This window comes from Harmonia axyridis, chromosome 1 (genome assembly GCF_914767665.1).
Source record: "Harmonia axyridis chromosome 1, icHarAxyr1.1, whole genome shotgun sequence".
In the NCBI taxonomy this organism is placed as follows: Eukaryota; Metazoa; Arthropoda; class Insecta; order Coleoptera; family Coccinellidae; genus Harmonia; species Harmonia axyridis.
This window is the reverse complement of record NC_059501.1, coordinates 14,623,370-14,643,797: the sequence shown is the minus strand read 5'-3', so window position 1 is coordinate 14,643,797 and position 20,428 is coordinate 14,623,370. Positions and strand designations below refer to the sequence as shown.

At 33.5% G+C, this 20,428-nt stretch overlaps 3 protein-coding genes and 1 long non-coding RNA gene across 7 annotated transcripts; 3 read left to right on the top strand and 1 right to left on the bottom strand.

The window, feature by feature from the left end:
- The first annotated feature begins 523 nt into the window (after positions 1-523).
- Positions 524-3,126, top strand: LOC123677541 (zinc finger protein 711-like). Its single transcript, XM_045614116.1, has 2 exons — positions 524-971; positions 1,410-3,126. The coding sequence occupies exons 1-2, from the start codon at positions 859-861 to the stop codon at positions 2,593-2,595; spliced, it is 1,299 nt and encodes a 432-aa protein (XP_045470072.1). The 5' UTR covers positions 524-858; the 3' UTR covers positions 2,596-3,126.
- Positions 3,127-4,116: 990 nt separating this feature from the next.
- Positions 4,117-5,785, top strand: LOC123677527. Of its 4 annotated transcripts, none has more exons than XR_006747116.1 (5): positions 4,118-4,444; positions 4,524-4,622; positions 4,714-4,891; positions 4,960-5,525; positions 5,617-5,785. It is a non-coding gene; the product is annotated as an uncharacterized LOC123677527 (long non-coding RNA). The 4 variants fall into 4 exon arrangements; XR_006747115.1 differs by having other exon boundaries at positions 4,119-4,478; XR_006747113.1 differs by having other exon boundaries at positions 4,117-4,478; positions 4,530-4,622; positions 4,714-5,525.
- An 812-nt stretch (positions 5,786-6,597) lies between these two features.
- On the top strand, positions 6,598-9,532 carry LOC123677518 (zinc finger Y-chromosomal protein-like). Its single transcript, XM_045614087.1, has 2 exons — positions 6,598-6,890; positions 7,384-9,532. Exons 1-2 carry the CDS (start codon positions 6,763-6,765, stop codon positions 8,390-8,392), a joined length of 1,137 nt encoding a protein of 378 aa, XP_045470043.1. The 5' UTR covers positions 6,598-6,762; the 3' UTR covers positions 8,393-9,532.
- A 1,143-nt stretch (positions 9,533-10,675) lies between these two features.
- Positions 10,676-19,925, bottom strand: LOC123677509 (dynein intermediate chain 2, ciliary). The gene is made up of 11 exons (XM_045614075.1): positions 19,754-19,925; positions 19,190-19,297; positions 18,507-18,711; positions 18,134-18,450; positions 17,610-17,901; positions 17,190-17,351; positions 16,635-16,885; positions 15,554-15,731; positions 13,894-14,122; positions 11,818-12,051; positions 10,676-10,922 (listed from the first exon to the last, which is right to left on the bottom strand). The coding sequence occupies exons 1-11, from the start codon at positions 19,802-19,804 to the stop codon at positions 10,742-10,744; spliced, it is 2,208 nt and encodes a 735-aa protein (XP_045470031.1). The 5' UTR covers positions 19,805-19,925; the 3' UTR covers positions 10,676-10,741.
- Between the last annotated feature and the right edge of the window lie 503 nt (positions 19,926-20,428).

Genomic DNA, 20,428 nt, shown 5'->3' with positions numbered 1-20,428 from the left:
ATAAGGAATAACTTTGGTTCCGCTAAGGGGTTTATAACTCATAATCCAGAAGATGAACATTCAGTTGAAAATATGGTGTATGCTCCTGCTATCTACATAAATTAACAAGTTTAAGTTTTCTGTACATAGAGTATTTATGATTTCGGCAAAATGCGAAAAATTTGAAAGTAACTAAAATAAAGTGTTATACAAGTATGTACTTTTTATTTATGAAAATGATGATGAATTCGCGAATTATTAGTATTAGTTACATACATTAAAATTTTACCCAGAATTACCTAGAATTCAATAATTTTAAATTCTTCAGAAAAACAGTAAATGATTTTGCGAAAAAAATCCGCGCCAAGGCTCTATCGATACCTTTCGAAATGGAAATAATTTTCTTAAAATCGTTCAAAAATTTCTTTTTTTCCAGAACAAATTCAGACCACAAATTCTAATCCAATCCAATAGATATTCTGTTCCATTGAAACTATTGTTTGTTAATCTATGGTCCTGTATTAGCATTAATGCATTTAACCTTATTCTTATGTTATGGCAATTATGGTAATTATTTACATAACAACAAACTGCTCTGAACAAACTGAAATTTTCCAGACTATTATTTACTGAAATAAATAATTACCGCATTCCTCTGAGACATTGCGTTTGTTCCATACAAACCAATTCTCAATATGTACCATAATTTAAGTATTTAGATGAGAGAAAGCAAAATTCTTCCTTATGAAAACTTTGTGAAACATTCATTTATATATTTCTTGCAAAACTGGCAAACTGACTGTATTCTTATATACAAATTTTATTCTTTAATTTTTGTAAAAAAAATTATACCTTCATAAATTATTGCCATCACCTGAAATGGAAATGGATTTATCAGAAAAGTATGTTAATAATGACAACAGAGTAAAGACTGAATTAGAAGAAATGGGACAAGATGACGTTATTATGGGGAAATTTTCATTTGACTCTAGGTGAGAAATTATTATTTCTGTTTTTAATAACAAACCATGAAATATTTAGAGAGTAACATACTGGATTCATTCAATTATTTTTATGTTTTGAGTAAAGTGGAAACTATAAATTTGGTAAGGAAACTATTATTGAATGGTGATTCATCATTACTTCTCCCTCAACGATCTTAATTTATCAAAAATATCCAAAAGATACAGATATTAGTCGCAAATCAAATACTCTTTCTAGGTCAAAACAAATTTGAATCCATGATGCTCCACAAATTGAAGCCTGGTAGAATATTTTTTTCTTTGAATGAATGGTAAGATTAAAGAACATATTGAAAATTAATCTTGTGGAAATTGAAAATTTGTAGGATATAGTTTTTATGGAAAAATGCTTCTTCTCTAATGTCCTAATTACATTCTCCTTGTTAGCGATAATTTCATTAATTCTAGTGCTCAGCATGTAATTGATGGGGAGTGTACTGAAGATGAAAAAACTCACATCATAGATGTTGACCAATACACTGGTGAGAATGAAATAAGATCGTCCATTGGATATAAAGCCAGTGCAATGAAAAGAGATTATAGTTTCAATGAAAATAATACATTTGAAGATGCTGCCAAAATTGAGATCTCCAGCAGTGAACATCTCATTTATTCAATTCCAAACAAATATAAATGTGGGTTTTGTGAGTATGCAATAAATAAGAAGGGACAACTTAAAAAGCATATAGATGCTGTTCATTTGAATAAACGAGAACATAAATGTCAGTTTTGTGAGTATGCAGCAAACCAGAAAACAGATCTCCTAAGGCATTTAAATGCTATTCATTTGAATAGAAGAGAACATAAATGTCCATTTTGTGACTATGCAGCAAACCACAAGGCATACCTCAAAAAACATTTAGATGTTGTTCATTCGAATAAACAAATACATAAATGTCATCTATGCGAATTTTCTTCGGCTACTAAAAGTTACCTTAAGATCCATATAGATGCAGTTCATTTAAATAATAAAGAACATAAATGCCACCTATGCAGGTATGCTTCAGCTAATAAAGCTTGCCTCAAAAGACATTTGGATGCTGCTCATTTGAATAATAAAAAAAATAAATGCCACTTATGTGAATATGCTTCAGTTGATACAGGTAACCTGAAATTGCATATAGATGTAGTTCATTTAAAGAAAGAAGAACTTAAATGTCAATTCTGTGACTATACAACAAACCACAAAACATACCTCAAAAAACATTTAGATGTTGTTCATTTGAATATACGAAAACATAAATGTCACCTATGTGAGTTTTCTACGTCTAAAAGAGGATACCTGAAGGTTCATATAGATGCAGTTCATTTGAATAAAAAAGAACATAAATGTTTACTTTGCAAGTTCGCTTCAGCTAATAAATCAAGCCTCAAAAGACATTTAGATACTATTCATTTGAATAATAAGAAACATAAGTGCCACTTATGCGAGTATGTTACAATTGATTCAACACACCTTAAAATGCATATAGATTTGGTTCATTTGAACAAAAGAGAACATAAATGTCAATTTTGTGAGTATGCAACAAACCAGAGGGGACACCTGAAAAAACATATAAATGTTGTTCATTTGAATAAACGAAAAGATAAATAACACCTCTGTAATTTTGCTTCAGCTGATCAATGGTGCCTCAAAAACCATATAGATGCTGTTTATTTGAATGGTGAAAAAACCTTATCATTACCTATGGCCCTATATTTCCGCTGATGAAATACGTGCATTTATGTATTTGTTTATGACTCATTTTATTAGATGTAACTTTAAAAATATGTTTCTTTTTCCTAGCATGCGCTATTGATTAGTAACTAGGATTTCGTAATTATCCTAAATGAAATCCTTGCAATTTATATTGAAATATATATATAGAAAGGAGTGAAGAGTCATATCACTCAAAAGTTTTCGATTAATGCATAAAACAATATGTATCTCGCAAATTAATAGATTTATAATAATTTTCAACACTAATTCAGCCTTTCGAAATTGTATTCGTAATGAAAGTATGTACATTTATTCATGAAAAAATGTATTTCAGTATTTCTTTTCTTCATCAGTGAAATGTAAAATATTGAGTGAAGCCATAGTGTAACAAGACAATTGTTGTATTTTATTAAAAAGAATTAAAATGCAAGTTTATCTTTACCTCTACCTAGCCTCAAATATATTCCTCATAGATGACATTTTGTTTATGACCATATACTAAGGGAGATCATTATTGGGTCTGTATGAGGCTCAATACATCAGGATCATTCAGAACATCTTTCAAAATTGGTATTGTACTAAATATTTTGATAGCGTATTCAACTGGTTGCAATAGTTCGAATTAATTCGAGCTAATTATGTCATTAGCTCCACAAAAATTCGAATTAATTCGCACTTGTGCAGCCAGTCGAGTACGCTATGAGATTATCTCAGTCAGTGGGATGACGAGAATATTTTGGAAGCGACATTCCGCGAAGAATAATTTGTTCTGAACATAGCAAATATATTTAAAATTCATTATACCCAGTAGCAATAATGATATGAATAAGTAACAGTGATTTATTAGATTAGATTATTGGAGGTCAATCTTTCAAAATTGCCACTATTTTTGTTTTTGTACCCTGCACAATCAGTTTTAAGAAGGTCTTCTATAGTGTTGGTAAATCTGACGAAAGGAGTATTAGCTATTACATCGTAATGATTAAAACTCCCTGTCTAAGTGTTTGGTACTGAAGCAAGCCAATTCTAGACATCAGCATAGCAAGTGTTCGGCTGTCTCTTTCTCCGATTTGCAAATTTCCTTTTCCGACAGGACCATTTTTAGCAAGTTTATCAACCTTTTTATTGCCTTCGATGTCACAGGGTCCTGGCAACCAAAGGAAAGTTGTTGCTTCTAGTCAGTTTCTTTATGGTATTTTGGGTTGCATATACAACGTAGTTTCAGGTCTTATCTCGGTTTAGACCTTAGAATATAGATTATTAATGTTCTAAGGTTTAGACAATCTACAATCGCAGCCATAGAGAGTTATTGAACGAAATTGTTCTCGTATTCGAATCAGCGTTGCCAACCGTACGGTAATTACCGTATTTGTACGGTAAATTGATGCAAAATACGGTATACGGTCCGAAGGGGCTACCGTACGCCAAAATACGGTAATTTCGTAATTTCAATTGCGATTTTTTTTTTGAGCTCATTGTAATAGTGACTTTTGAAATTGTAATGTATCGATAAAAATTGACATATTCTGGGGAAAACTCCAAAAATATACAAATGAAATGGGTGTATTTGAATTCCAGAAATTGTCACAGTTCGTACTAAATATATTATCCCTTCCACACTCAAATGCTGAATGCGAAAGAGTCTTCAGTAAAATAAACTTGGTTAAAACAAAATCAAGAAATAAGTTAATAACTAATACAATCAATGGTTGTTTATTAACGTCTCAGTGTGTGAAAAAAGATGGTAACTGCGTAGATTTTACACCTACTCAGAATATGTATGCAAGAATGAACAAAATTGATATGTATTCTAATTCTTCTAGTTCTAGTATCGAAGTTGATGAAGATGAATTTGTCATAGACGGTTGAAATATAAATTTTTGAAAAGAGGACACATGAAGACATGAATGCAAATCATATTTGTAAGTCTAGTTACTTGAAGTTGTTTAATGAAATTATCAATTCAAATTAGTGATAAATGCAATAAGATGAAATTGTTTTTCTTTTTTCTAGATGTTACAATGGAATCAGAAGGTTTTACAGAAGCAAGTAGCAGTTCGGCCACCCCCAAACGTAGTGGTAGTAAGCTGAGCCCCTTAACCATTATTTCAGAAATGGCTCAGTTATTAGAAATGTTTTTTGAAAGATGCCAGCTTTTCTACTCATGTCTCTGTGTAGAAATTAGAAAACGGTATGATTTCGACAATTTTATTTTGCCAAAATTGCAGATATTTGTGCCTAAAAATGCAATTTCTTCAGATATACACCAGCAGTTCCCATCATTAGCTCATTTGCTCCAAAATATGACACGTTTTTATGACAGTAGTGAAGGTCAACTAATCGATGAACAGTGGAGGTTGCTGCCAGAATACCATTTTACTGCTGATGAAAAGCTGATGAAAAAGAATAGACATCAACGAGGACATTGACATATTCTGGGGAAAACTCCAAAAATATACAAATGAAATGGGTGTATTTGAATTCCAGAAATTGTCACAGTTCGTACTGAATATATTATCCCTTCCGCACTCAAATGCTGAATGCGAAAAAGAGTCTCTAGTAAAATAAACTTGGTTAAAACAAAATCAAGAAATAAGTTAATAACTAATACAATCAATGGTTGTTTATTAACGTCTCAGTGTGTGAAAAAAGATGGTAACTGCGTAGATTTTACACCTACTCAGAATATGTATGCAAGAATGAACAAAATTGATATGTATTCTAATTCTTCCAGTTCTAGTATCGAAGTTGATGAAGATGAATTTGTCATAGACGGTTGAAATATAAATTTTTGAAAAGAGGACACATGAATGCAAATCATATTTGTAAGTCTAGTTACTTGAAGTTGTTGAATGAAATTATCAATTCAAATTAGTGTTAAATGCAATAAGATGAAATTGTATTTCTATTTTCTAGATGTTACAATGGAATCAGAAGGTTTTACAGAAGCAAGTAGCAGTTCGGCCACCCCCAAACGTAGTGGTAGTAAGCTGAGCCCCTTAACCAACCAGAGAATTGAAAGAATGAAGGCTAAAATCAATTCTTTGAAGTGCAAAATATTTAGGCGTAAAGTTCCCCACTGTTTTTGCAAAGGAAGACCCATCGAGGCTACCAATAGAACAAATATCTCAAGATTGATATGTGAATCAAAACGATACCTTTCCAAAGATGCTCATATTATTTTTGCTAATGAGTTGAAAGCAAACTTTGTTAATAAATTCAACAGAAGATATGATGATGACTTGAAAGAAATGTGCTTGTTAAGCTTGTTAAGTGAATACAAAAAATCAAAAACTAAGAAATCTATGCAATGAATAATGATTCACATTTAAGATTACTTATATATTACTTATTTTTATGTATATATTCTTCTGTACATTTTATTATGTTTATTCAATTGAATTAAAAATTCCACTAATTTGACAAAGCATTTTTTCTTTCTCTCCCTAATCTTTGATTTAGGGCTTAGTTAAATTTTGACAAGTTTAAATTACAATTTGTAGGTTAGGTATGGCCATAGAATAGAAAGAATTGTTTATCTCTTTCTCTATGTACTTCTGTGGTTCTGTGTACGGTAAAAGTGTCCCAAATACGGTAATTTCTCGTCCCTGGTACGGTAATCTCAAGATTTTGGGTTGGCAACGCTGATTCGAATAGATTCATTTCGTGACTACTGACTAGTACAGCAATATAACTAATATAAGAGGGCGGATACGTAATATTACCAGTTACTAGTTAGGTCATCAACATAGATAAATACAAGTAACGAAGAAAAATTTTGTTGTCAAAAGACTGTCAAAACCTTTTTTTTATTGCTACGAAACAAATGTTGAGGTTATAATCTGAATGTTTCATTTTCATCATAGACCTAATATGGATATTAGGTCTATGATTTTCATTCACTAGTAAAGAGAATAGTATTTTGATGGAAGAAAGCAATATTCTCCTTTGTGAAAACTTCATGGAACATTCATTTCCACCTTTCTTACAAAACTAAATGACATTCTAATAAAAAATATTTCTTTAGTATCATAAGAATTATAACTTGAAATTTTATCTGAAATGGAAACCGAATATAAGTTATCCCCAGATTCAACAGAAAAATATGAGAGTATTCACAATAGAGTAGAGACGGAATTAGAAGTGAAACAAGATGACGATGGTATGGGAAAATTTTCATTTGACTCTAGGTGAGTATTTATTATTTCTGGCATGAAAAGCAAACCCTTAAAATATTGCGAGATAAACATACTTGCTTCAACCATGTATTTTTATGTTTTGAGTTATTTAAAAACTAAATTTTTTGAAGAAACTATTATTTTTGAACAGTGATTCATTTAAAATATCCAAAAGATACCGATATTAGTTGTAACGCAAATACTTAATAAAATTTTCGATTTAAATTACATAATTTCAAAATTAATTTGAAATCAATAATGGTTCGATGTTGGTATTTTATTTTTGATACGTGGTAAGATTCAGTAAGATGACGAAAATAATTCTTATAAAATAATTGCGATATTTCAGATGATATGCTTCCCAAAACATCAAAGTAAATATTGACAGGCTCTAGATTATGAGAAACTCTACAAATAAAAAAATTTCAAAAGATGTTGAAATTATTTTCTCTCGTAACATTTTCTGAATTACATTTTCCACGTTGACAAATTTCATTGGTTCTAGTGTTCAGCATCCAATTGATGAGGAGTATACTGAAGATAATAAGACAGAAAACAAGGATATTGTTGACCCCTTCATTGATGACAATGGAATTAGATCGTCCATTGAATATCAAACAAGTGAAATGAAGATAACAGATAGTTTTATGAAGATCAGTATATTTAAAGATGCTGTAGAAATTGAGCCCTTGGAGAGTGGACAACCTGCTTATTCTATTATATATAAATGTTCGTTATGTGAATACATCACATCTCATAAATATGAAATCAAGAACCATATAGATTGTGCACATTTGAATAAACGAGAACATAAATGTCAGTTTTGTGAGTATGCATCAAATGAGAAGGGAAACCTTAATAACCACTTAGAGGCCATTCATTTGGAAACACGGAAACATAAATGTGAGTTTTGTGAATATGCATCAAACCACAAGAGCTATATGAAAAAGCATGTAGATGTTGTTCATTTGAATAAACGAGATCATAAATGTGATCTCTGTGATTTTACTTCTGCCAATAAAGCAAACCTTAAGACCCATATAGATGCAGTTCATTTGAAGAAAAAAGAACATAAATGTCACCTATGCAAGTATGCTTCAGTTGGAAAACTAGGCCTCCAAAGACATTTAGATGCTGTTCATTTCAATAATAAAAAATATAAATGCCACTTATGCAACTATGCTTCAGGTAATACAGGAAACCTGAAAATGCATATAGATTTGGTTCATTTGAACAGAAAAGAACATAAATGTCAGTTTTGTGAATATGCAACAAACCAGAAAGGAAACCTCCAAAAACATATAAAGGCTGTTCATTTTAATGAACGAGAACATAAATGTCAGTTTTGTGACTATGCAACAAACCTGAATGGAAACCTCCAAAAACATATAAAGGCTGTTCATTTTAATAAACGGGAACATACATGTCACCTATGCAAGTATGCTTCATCGGACAAAGGAAGCCTCAAAAGACATTTGAATAATGTTCATGTAAATAAAAAAAAAAAACATTGAGGTTGATTTGAACAGAAAATAACATAAATGTGTATATACTACAACTGTAAAGTCTGACTTCAAATCTGTTGTTCGTTTAAATGAAAGAAAATATAAATGTCACCTATTAGAACATACTTCATTTTGAAAAGAACACCTTAAAAAACTGATATTGATCATTTGAATGAGTGAAATCATAAATGTCAATTATGCTAGTTTGCTTCAACCAGAAAGTTTAACATGAAAAAGAATGTGGTGCATTTGAATATAGATGTGACCTACATGCCACAGCTCATAAAGTATAACTCAAACACCATATGAAATTGGCCTATTTTAATGGCAAGGAGTATAAATGTATAAATGCATATTGTGAATATTTCCCAATTAAAGCATTGGTTCCAATAATATACAGTGATGGCATGTCAGGATGTAATTTAGAGTTAGAAGAGTGTTAGAAAGAATTGCATAAAAAAGCTGAAAGTCAAACAGAAATCAATGATGCTTTCCCCTCCCTTTCCACAAGAGCAATTAGAAAGAAGAGTCATCCGCTACCTATTAAAAACCTTTATCTCTGGTGTCGCAACATACATTCAGCCTGATCTAAACAGAATCATTTCATACAAGCCTACATGTACTTCTCTCAAAGCGATGTAAAAAAAAAAGTTGAAATGACAGCATCATACTATTTTTATTTAACCAATGGGATTTCATCTCTGTTCCTCCTATTGGATAATACAATACCAAGACATATTTATAGTTGCCAATACTGTAGATATTTTTCATATGAACAAACAAGTACATCAATGACAACCTATGTGAGTTTATATCTTCATATAGGAGGAACCTAAGAAGTCATATAGATGCAGTTCATTTGAATAAAAGAGGATGTAAATGTGAATATGCTCCATTGGAAAAAAAATTCACAAGAGGAATAACTTTGATTCTGCTGAGGGGTCTATAACTGATAATCCAGAAGATGAACATCCAGTTAAAAAAAGGTGTAGAACCTATGTTCATAAAATAACAAGTTTTAGTTTTCTTTAATTGGAGTATTCATGATTTATTGCAGAATGATATGCGAAAAATTAGTAAAAAAACATTAAATATGAATTTTAAGTTTGTTTTATATTTGAAAGCATCTAAAATAAAGTGTTATACGAGTGTGTGCCTTTTATTTATGAAAATGACGAGGAATTCATATTATTAGTATTATCATAGTATAACTATAGTTATATGGTATTAGTTACATACATTACAGTCTTACCTAGAACTCTTACTCACTCTAAAATCTTACTTACTAATTCAATAGTTGTAAATAGCAATTCTTTAGAAAAATGGTAAATGATTTTGCTTACAAAATCTGCGTTAATTGTGAAATATTGTAGAAATTCAATGAAAAATTCAGATTATACATCCTAGTGACATTTGCATTGTATTTTGGCAAAATTGACAGAATACTGAATATGAATTTGAATGGTACGTTCAGAATTTTGAAATAATTTATAATTACGCATGAAATTTGTGAATTATGTCTGCCGAAATTGATTTAACACCAACAGAATGAAGAGAAATTGCGAATAATGTCGCAAATCATTTCACTTAAATCAAATTACATTATATTGACAATTGATGTGTATTGAATTTTGATGGGATTGGAAGTCTGTGTAGATAATTACAAAACAAAATATATAACTGAAAACAATGCTGTAATGAGATAACAGCACTGTTTTTAGATCTGTAATGAACTCATTGCGGTATTGAAATAGAGAATTTTTTTAAGATAAACGAAAAGTTACCAACATTTTTTTTTTCATTCGCAAATGATAAATATTGAAGTACTCTAATGTAGATTATCGTTTGAAGAAATTATGTGAAAACCAAATAAGAATCGGTGATTTGTAACAACGATTAGATGAAACTAAAACCTGTGAAACTCCGTATGAGGTGTTGTTAAAAAGACCTATTCAGTAGATATATTCGAATTGGTGCGATTAACGAGGCTTCTAAACTCAACTATCAACTTTTTCTTTATCGAACCAAATGTCGAAGGTGCGCCCTCTATCTAGGGATTCGGTGTTACGTACAGAGATCGCTGGTGGACTCTTCAGTTGGGCTATTCAGCGATCTCTGCCCAAGACATCCTCTCACACTATCATGAAGAGGTGACTCTGCTGCAACGCAACAACACTCATAAACCCGCCAGGATCGCACTAGAGTGTGGCGCGACACCCACAACGCCACCTCTCGGGAATACAGAGTCACTAAAAACTTATTTCGCTACTTAAGATACTGAACATTATGAAATTATCGTAGAATTAAAATATATTTATGTATACATAAAACAAAAGAAATATATAATTATTATTTTCATCACTCTTCTGTTCCAGCGGTGTCCGGTGGAGGAGTCAGTGTAACCGGTTCCCTCACTAGTGCTAGCAATTTCTCCAGTTTCATACACTGTAGAGTGAACTGGTCCAAATATTGTTGCTTTTTTGGCGGCTTACACATTATTCTCAAATTGGGCGATAATTTCAATGTGGTAACACACCCTCTGAAAAAAGAATTTCATAAGATGATCAAAAGTACTGCCTTGGAAATATTGAAATTACATGAAACGTTTTGAACGGATTTATGAAGTGAAAAAACCCACAAAATTTGAACAATATCGGACTGCCGATTTCCAAGTTATGGATAACAGAAATTTTGGCCAATTTTCATGAATCATCCTATAACTCTAAGGATACAAAACAAGATTTTGACCTGTATGTGAAATGTCGGATCACTGGTTTCAGATTTCTCTAAGTGCATTCTTCTGAAAGTATTCATTTTGGAATTTCACAAGTTCAAAAGCATTCGCGGGAGTGTACTTCATAAATTCCCAAAGTTTCATGAAAATTGAGTAAATTTTGGTGTACTGATGCATAATGAACAAACAAAGATATAGTTATTATTGAGCGCTATCATTTCATCACGATGTCTGTAATTTTCAAATTTTGGACCAAGAATGGCCTCGAACGATAAGGTACCACTCACTGATGACGAATCTGTCCTCAAATTAGCTTCTGTTCGTCCGTCCGTATAAGAAAACATTCCGTTAGAAGAAGATGGATACTTGAAATTTGAAGGGTCGTTCTGAGATTAAGTTCGTTTCCATAATGATGAAGATTTGTATTTGAATTTAGAATATTTTTTTAAGTTTTGAAGAAAGAGCAGAGAGTCTCAGTCTCTAAGGAGGGGGGGGGGTTGCAGTGGTACCTAATGCGCTATTTGAACCCTTGGAGAGCACATGAGTGTATATAGGTATATATGTGGTCTCCGAGAGTGCAATTGGCTCATTAATGACGAGCGCTTTTTGATACATCAATTTGAAATAAATCATGCCAAGCACAACACTATTCAAGGTGGAATTTTCGATAAATGCGAATAAAGTGAATTAAGGTACTCACTTGTCATCGCCGACTATGATGATCGGTAACTTATAATTGAAAGCCAATCTTGCTAGTTTATTTCTTCTTCTAGATACCACGGCTTGTTCACAGATCGGCTTGTACTTATTGACATTTATGTCGAAGACGAAAACTTTTCCTATTACTGTTACGGAAGCGAAAACTGTGGAAGAATATGGGGCCCACTTGACGTCATTCACGGCAGCTCCAACGTCGAAAACGAACAAAGGCTCGCTGTAAAAAAAAAAAATCATTTTTATGGATATCATCCACGTGTTTAAGTCCCTATCTTTTCAACTACAGTTTCCACTGAAAACGTGATAATTCTGTAAGTGAGCAGCTGGCAGCTGAATTCATGATTTTAGTGAAATCTAGTAAACATCAGGAGTTGAAAAGAAAGGTCTTTCAAATAGTAGTTAGAAGAATGTGATTATTCAGTAACAAAAAAAAAACATCATCCTCAACTTCGAGCCGCATACAGGGCGTTTCACTAAAAACTTGATAAAAGTACATGCGGTGTAGATATGGGAATTATTTTTGCTTTATTATATATCCCCCGTTTTCACAGAATTCGAATGAACGAGTGGTAGCAAGAGCCTTCTGTACTGTTGAAAATAACAAAAATGTATTGTTCTTTTTCTAAAGAAGAACTATGAAGTTCTTTGTTCAACCCATCTGTGTTCATATATATTTTTCTATGATACCCAAGCTTGAACCAACGGTCATTCTTGTTCAGTGATGTAGTTCCAACAGTTGAGAGTGTATTAAAGCAATTAGTCTAGTGCTACACGTGTTTTTGTTCCACCTTTTTACCGAAAAATAAAAATGTACTAGTATTATACATTATTTTCTCTGAATCACTGAATTTTTATTGGAATTGATGAAAGATTTCCATAAATATCTATTGATAGCAATTTTTACATTGAAAAATTTGGGATGTCCGAACTATCACAAATTTGACAGAATAGATAAATCTGTGGCAGAAAATTATGATAACTAACATATAATAATAAAATATAATCATGAAATTTTGTGCGATTCTGCGATATTCTCGCACGAATTTATTTCGAAAGATGTGGCAGAATGAACGGATTAGCCACAGAAGAGAAAAAATATCAAGGGTTCACGATTTTTATACTGTATTTTCGAAATTAACAACAAAACAAAATTTCGAACGGCCATATTCATAGAACCCCTAGTCAGATTCTGACATTCAGAAACTTTTGTGTTTAGTTTATCAAATGCTAGAAATGGGGGCACCATTCACTTCCATGCAATAATGTAAGTTTTGCTGAAAACGTTCACGTACGTTACTCAAGATTTCTGGTGTAATTTGACGGCATTCATTAATGATCCGAGTTCGAAAATCATCCAGTGACTCAGACTGGGTAGCGTAAATCTTGGATTTCATTGACCCCATAGAAAAAAGTCTGGTGGAGCCAGATCAGGTGATCTGGGTGGTTACTCAATATTTAGTGCAGTCAGCCTGATTCGCTGGATGATTTGCGATCTCGGATCATTGATGAAATCCTTCAAATTACACCAGAAATCTTGAGTAACATGCGTGAACGTTTTCAGCAAAACTTACATTACTGCATGTAAGTGAATGGTGCCCATTTCCAGCATTTAAACTAATCACAAAATTAAGACTTCCGGATATCTACATCCACCGAGGACTAAAGTGGAATATACAAGTCCTAGGCTTAAATTAAGATGAAGAAGAAGACAAAATTAAGTACTCTTCCATCATTTTACCTGTCATTTTGTTGTCGACGGATATTTTGAAGCGAAATTTCAGGAACATCAGATAGTACTCAAAAAGAACTTCAAAATGAGGTATTGCAATACCCCTTATCCCTTTTCAGAATCAAGGGGTTGTGCTCACCCACGTTATGAGGTTGAAATTATGGGGATGAAAAAGTGGAAAAGTTGTTCCCCCTTGAATCAAAAATTGACGGGTCCGAGCGATTTTCCACATTTTCATTTCAAAGTCGAAATATCGAGGTGTTAGGTTTTCGTTGGACCACCCTGTATATATTCATATATCAGTTTGCGAAGCAATATAATTATACATACTCTCTTTTATGTTCCCAAATTTTGATCCGCCAGTCCGCACTGCAGGAGGCAAAAATTTCGGTGTTGTATCTATTAAAGTCTATCCTGTAGATTGGCATATGGTGCGCTTCATACACGAAGAGGTAAATAGAACTGTATGCCGTACTACACTCATATATAGATCCAGTTTCAGTTCCAACCAGATATATTAAGGGATCTTTTGGATGAAAGGCTACACAGCATGCGGAACCTAGAAAAGAAGTTCAGATTGAAATTTTGAACGATAAAAGCAGTGACTAAATAATTGAGAAAGCGTCAAATACACCTTTGAAAATTTTGTCACGTCTCATATACATATACATATACCTATTAACATGAATGGAAGAGCGCTCAAAAGCTCCTGACTTTTCCCTCTCATAGATTTTTTGATATTATGGTTAAACTTTCTATTTTCATAATTCTTATGAATCAATACGAAATTTTGCATGAAACACGAAGCTATAAATGGTCATTCTATGTAGGCTTGGTTAATCGATCGTCTAGAGGTATGATTCGATTACCTGGCCTTTCGTCTTTTTCTCCGTGACTTTGTTGGATTTGTAATAATTAAACTCTTTTGAATTATTTACATCTATTTACAAAACCACAATTATACAGTACAAACTCAGTATTGAGAAGATCTTAATTACGTCTTAATTACAAGTTTCTCACTACGGTACTGAATTTCGTCTTTAACTCGTTTGTTGATTACTCGAAACGTCTTCGTTTATCGCGTCTTCGTCGTACTTCAAGTTTTCGGTCGTCTCGTCTTTGATTTGTTCGCGACTCGTCTTAATCTAGTCCGCGAACCGTCATTACGTCGTACGTCTCAAGTTGACCGACCGAACTTGTCTCGTCTTCGACTTAAGTTAAACTGTACCGTCTGTACCCTTCTTCAGTTCAATTTGAACTGTGCTCTCTGCTGATTGGAACTACCCTCTCTCGAATATAGACTTCGCTTCTCTCGGTTTGACCACACCCTTAGGGGAAGGTACCATTCCCTAGTCCAATAAGGGCTTTTGCCGTACTGCCCCCAAAGATCTTCGCGGATTCCTGGAAATCGAATATTCTAGAAGGACTAGAACCTGAAACAGATGTAACACATCTGGTACAACCCTCTTGTTCTCGAACTTTCCCAACCCCCGTAAATCTCCTAAGTTTTACAACCGACATGACACATTCTTCGACACCCCGAAGAATAACACACCCTTTTTACATTATCTACAATAACAATTCGTTCCCTGTAAATCGATTGAAACTGTCATGCCCTCGACACTAAAAGAAACTAATAGCAAGCATCCGGTTGACCATCTCAATTCGTTACAGGGAATAATAACTGGATCTTACATCTATATATAACCGAAATTTTGGGTATTTCTTCTCCAATATTCATCTTTAATTTTCTGTGAATCTGATCGTGTCATAGGTAAGCTTGAAAGTTAGCATTATAAGACTCTGAAGAGAAAAAATTGTGCAAAAATGCCAAAACATATGTCAGTCTTCATGATATTCCTTATGTTGAATTATTCATTCGATTTAATAGCTGATTTATTCAGCTGAAATAATTTTTCATATGATACCATTAAGTATGAATTAGTAAGAATATAAACGAAATTCCTATGTTTTAATAAGGGATAATTACCTCTCATTTTCATGAAGGTACCATCAGGTCCTGCTACTGGATCCATTGGTAGATACAAAGTGAACACTGTTGTATGAGCTAGATCGCTCTGCATCAAGACCCAGTTGTTGATTTTGCCATCTGATGCAATGGAGAAGAAGTTCAATTCTCCATCTGGCAGATCTGGAGCCCACTTCACCTATCGAATCTTATAACCTCAATTCAAATTTTAGCACTTCAACAATGTGGAATACTCCTTCTGCAGCTTTTATTGTTTTCAAGGAAGTCATAAAATTAGCTGCAGAAGTTAATTTTAATTGATATTTCAAATTCAAAAATTCAAATTTTGAACTGCTGTGATTCTAAACCACAATTTGACAACAGGGCTTCATTTTGGATTGAAATAAAAAGTTAAAAGAGCTCAGTTTGAAACCTGATTTGAAAACTGAGCTCTTTTACCTGTTCAGTTAATAGATTAAAAGAAAATTAATTCCAATGGTAATTATAATATGGTTAAACCAAAGCCATTTATGTTTAGGTATATAATCAAAGTTTGGTGAGGCGTGCACGAGCCGATTACGAAGGTGCGCCCTTTCCTTTGGAGAATAGAGATGGAAGATGTATTTGACAGAGATCACTGTGTGCCAAACTGATGAATTCATCAGTGATCTAGGGATGAAACTCCGCAATCCTCAGGGAAAGGGCTTCTTCTTCTTTCGAAGACAGGCACGGCACCGTAAGAAGAAGAAGCCCTTACCCTGTGGATTGCAGTGTTTCATCCATAGATCACTCTGATGAAATCATCAGTTCGGCACACAGTGATCTCTGCCGAATGCGCCTTCCATCTTCATTCTCCATAGAGAAGCATGGTGTCTGTGACGTCGCACTATTGGGTTATATCCACAGCAGTGCCGATTAAGAGAGATAAGCGCAGCCCAAAACGCCATCTCCCGGGCAAGCAAAGAGTCATTAAAAAAGTAATGAATTTCTAACACCACTTTAAACTTTGAAAGCGGGTACTAATATTCTGTTTTTGACTGAATACTCCCTAATAAACTGTATTATTGACTGACAAAATTGATGATAATGGAAAGTTGCCTACCTCCCACACAATTCCTCTGTGTTTGTTGGTCACGATGTTACTTGTGTAAACTGGTTCCTTACAAGTTTGTTGTATATTGTAGACAAAAACGCTGCCATCTATCAAACCGACGGCAAGCATGTAAGGGAACTTTGGATGAGAACTTATGCACATGCAAGCGCAATGCGTTATGCAGATGTAATCAGGAAATGATGGGTTTTTTAGAGTGTACACACAAACAGCTCCTTCCTTCACTGGCTTGACGAAGTCAACTGAGAAAAGGAGATATTATTTTCATTTGAATCACTTTTAATCACTAATTGAAGAAGAAGTGAAGAAGATTCAAAGTGAATTTAATGAAAAGGAAATAAATGTAATTATTCAAAAATAAGGAATGGAAGTTTCTTAGGTAAGTTCGATAAGAAGTTCAAGGGTAAGCTAAAAGGGAGTTGAGTAGTTTCAGGGTGAAGTGAGCAAGTGACGCTCAGTGAGAACTCTTAGTGAAGTGATATTAGTGATCTACTCAGTTTGAAGATTAACAGCGCTTATACCCCCTTTAAAAGTATTGATACTTACGATACCCAAATGTAACAGCGAACAGATCATAATAGTAAGGATTCCATTCAATATCAGTCACGGTATTTTTCCTTACTTTATCATAAGTGAACTTCCACAGAGGCAAAAGTGTGCCTTCTTCTTCACGAAATTCATCAGCAGGATCTTCCCAGTATCTATAATCTGCAGAAAAAATCTGTTCATATAAAATAACTCGTGATCTTGACCAATTCGGTAATAAACTTGAGAGCTGAAGTAAACACACTCTTGTCCGAGTGTTCTGTCATCAGAGTTTGACGCAATTTGACCAGAAATTACAGGTTACTTGAATACCAAATAAAAAATTCAGTGATCAAACGTGTTGTTCCTACAGCTTCCAAGTTCAATATTTGTTCTCCATTTAGGATTGAATCAGTAAAAGACTGAAAAGCGTCAACTCACCCTTTGCTATATCGTAAAAAGTATTCTGATTGATCATCCTCTCTAAAACCTTCCAGGCCTCAGCAATTCTCATCTTCACTGCCTCGCTGATCTGAGCCTTACCAGGTTTCTTCCTTATCGGTTTAGGTTTAGTCGACACCATAGCTTTCTCTTTTTCCTTTCGTTCTTTTTCTAGTTCTTTTTCGAGCTCTTGAGCTTCAAAATCCTTCTGATACGCATCGTAGATAACCCATTGGAGGACAAGGGCTGAAAAATTGGCTCTAGGAGGCGGAATGGTCTGTATTTCTTGGCTCTGAAAGTGAGGAAATGGCGGAAGGAGGTGAAATAATTCATAAATTCCCCATAAATAGATTACCACCATGTGGTTTTTCGTGTATCAGTCAAACTTTGGTACCCATTCATTTCCTCTCTGGCGCTCTTGCGATGACCAAACTTTTTTGTAATTTAAGCCACCCTGTATTTCTCACGGTTTTCGATATCTCTTTAGTACCCCTCTAGATAGTTCTAACCCTGTATATACTCACTCTGACTGGGAGATTGTATGTAAGTGATGCCCTTTCACAGAAGTTGAATTGGTTCGTCAGCTTCTTCTTTCTACCTTTCGGTGCTTCAGCGGGTTTCTCAGCCACTTCAGCCTCGTCTTCATCTCCTTCGCCATGTTCTTCCTCCTCAGCCTCCTTTGGAGGAGCTGCTGCTTCTTCGTCCTCTTCGTCACCTTCTGGTTTTTCAGTTTCTTCTGCTGCAGCCTCTTCTTCTTGAACCTCCTCGGTTTCTTCAGGAATGGCTTCCTCAATCACTTCCTCTTCTATACCTTCTCTAGCTTGGGCCCGATATTCTTCAGCTGTACATATAGTGCTAGTTTCGAAAATTTTCAGTGATATATTGGAAAAAACTCACGATCATAGCCCATTTCTATCAATTGGTTGGTTGCTTCATCTGTGTCGATATGAATCTGTGAACCTTCCAACCTATAAGCCACCACCAAATTACCTGGAGGTGGAACATCGATGAATCTTCCTTCTTTATAGCTGAATTCTACCAGAGCTTCAGGTTTCTGAGGGTTCGTCGTCATCAATACTCTGGCCAATATTTCTTTCAGTTCCTTAAAGGAAATATTCATTCAGTTCAAATAATTATGATAGTTTCTTTGTTTATTTAAGGTTAAGTTTAGATACACCTTGACAAATATTTTAAGGGCGGCAATATCTAGTATTGTGATTGGTCGACAACCTTAGTGGTGATAAGGCGAATTAAGAAGAAAGGTTTATACCAAAAAAATAACGACAGTATTGTAGATATATCGACAAAAATTCATAATCATTTGAACATATCGTCAACCTGAAAAATTAAAATGGTAAGTTAATTTAAATGCCAGAATAGAAATTCCTGAAGAAAAACTATCAGTGTTCACTATTCACTGTGTAAAACGAACTCAAAGAGCAATTTGAATGTGCAATAACCTGCAACATTTTTTTATCACCACTTCAGCCCATAGATTTTGTTCATATCTTATTTTTGAATGAATAATTATAATGTGTTTCATCCCGAAGATCCTAGTGTCTAAAAGTATGTATACTCACTGCTTCTGGCAACTCCAACTGGTCTTTTGGCTTCAGTAATTGTTTCGCTTTCCTCCATTCGTCGAAATCGGATGTTTCTTTTTCGACTGGTTTCCCCATAGGCTTCCTCTATTTATGAAAAAAAAAAATATATATTTGTGAAGGAATACCACTTATTTCATTATATCTAAGTCATCTCAACATATTGAAAATTGGGTAATTCTTTACTTTAACGCCCCCTCGTATTTTTCACTTTTTTGTTATTTTTCATTGATAATGTGCATTTTACAATGATTCTTATATTATGAAACAGAAGAAAAATCAGATAGATAGAGTATTATAATTATAATCACTCGTCTCAAGTAATTTGAGTTAATTGAATGAAAAAACTTCCACCGAATATATCTCAGTAGTTTTTTGTTTGATTTAATGCCGGAATTTCTACTTGTTCTATAGCCGTTTCGACAACGATGTTGTCATCGTCGAAAACTAAATATTTTAGCAATTTTTAGTTGAATGTAAGTTAGTATTTCTTAGTCGCATTCGAAATATTTCATATATATAGATTAATTGGTTTCTACTTACTGGAGCAGGTTTCTGATGGTTTGATGCTTTCTTGGAAACTGTCGGAGCCATTTTTACTTAGATTTTTTAAACTCTTATTGAACTCGAGAACTGTTCTTCTGGAGAAGATAATCTTTTCACCCCTTTCTCAATTTCGTCTGGATATCGATCAAACAAATTTGTCACTAATGACAATATGTCAACATAATAATGTTCACCTAATGATCGAATAACTCTGAACAAGATATTCACCTAATTCATCTAAATCACAGATTATAAAGAGAGATTTTTCAAAACTTGAGTATTCGTCAATATACTTGTTTTTGATATAATATTTTTGTATTTTGAAGGACATTAGTCGAATAAGATGAAAAATGTATGGCATACATCTTTTATATCATTGACTGAAAATCAATGCGTTTCCTCTCTGTATGTATTTGAAAAAACAAGAAAAGTATTCTGACGTGATGTGAAGAGCTTTGCTCACTTGTTCAATTTCGTATTGATTTTTTTCACGATATTTCGTGTGAACCTACCAATCGTTATTTTAGAATCGAATCTCCTTTTAGAAATGTCGAGTCTCTAAGTTATTTCTTTTATTTCAATTTCCCAATGTTCTATACATTGTGCATACACTTTATTATTGAACTCTCCTGCTTTTTGTACTTCTTGCAAATTCATTGATCGTCGTCCGAC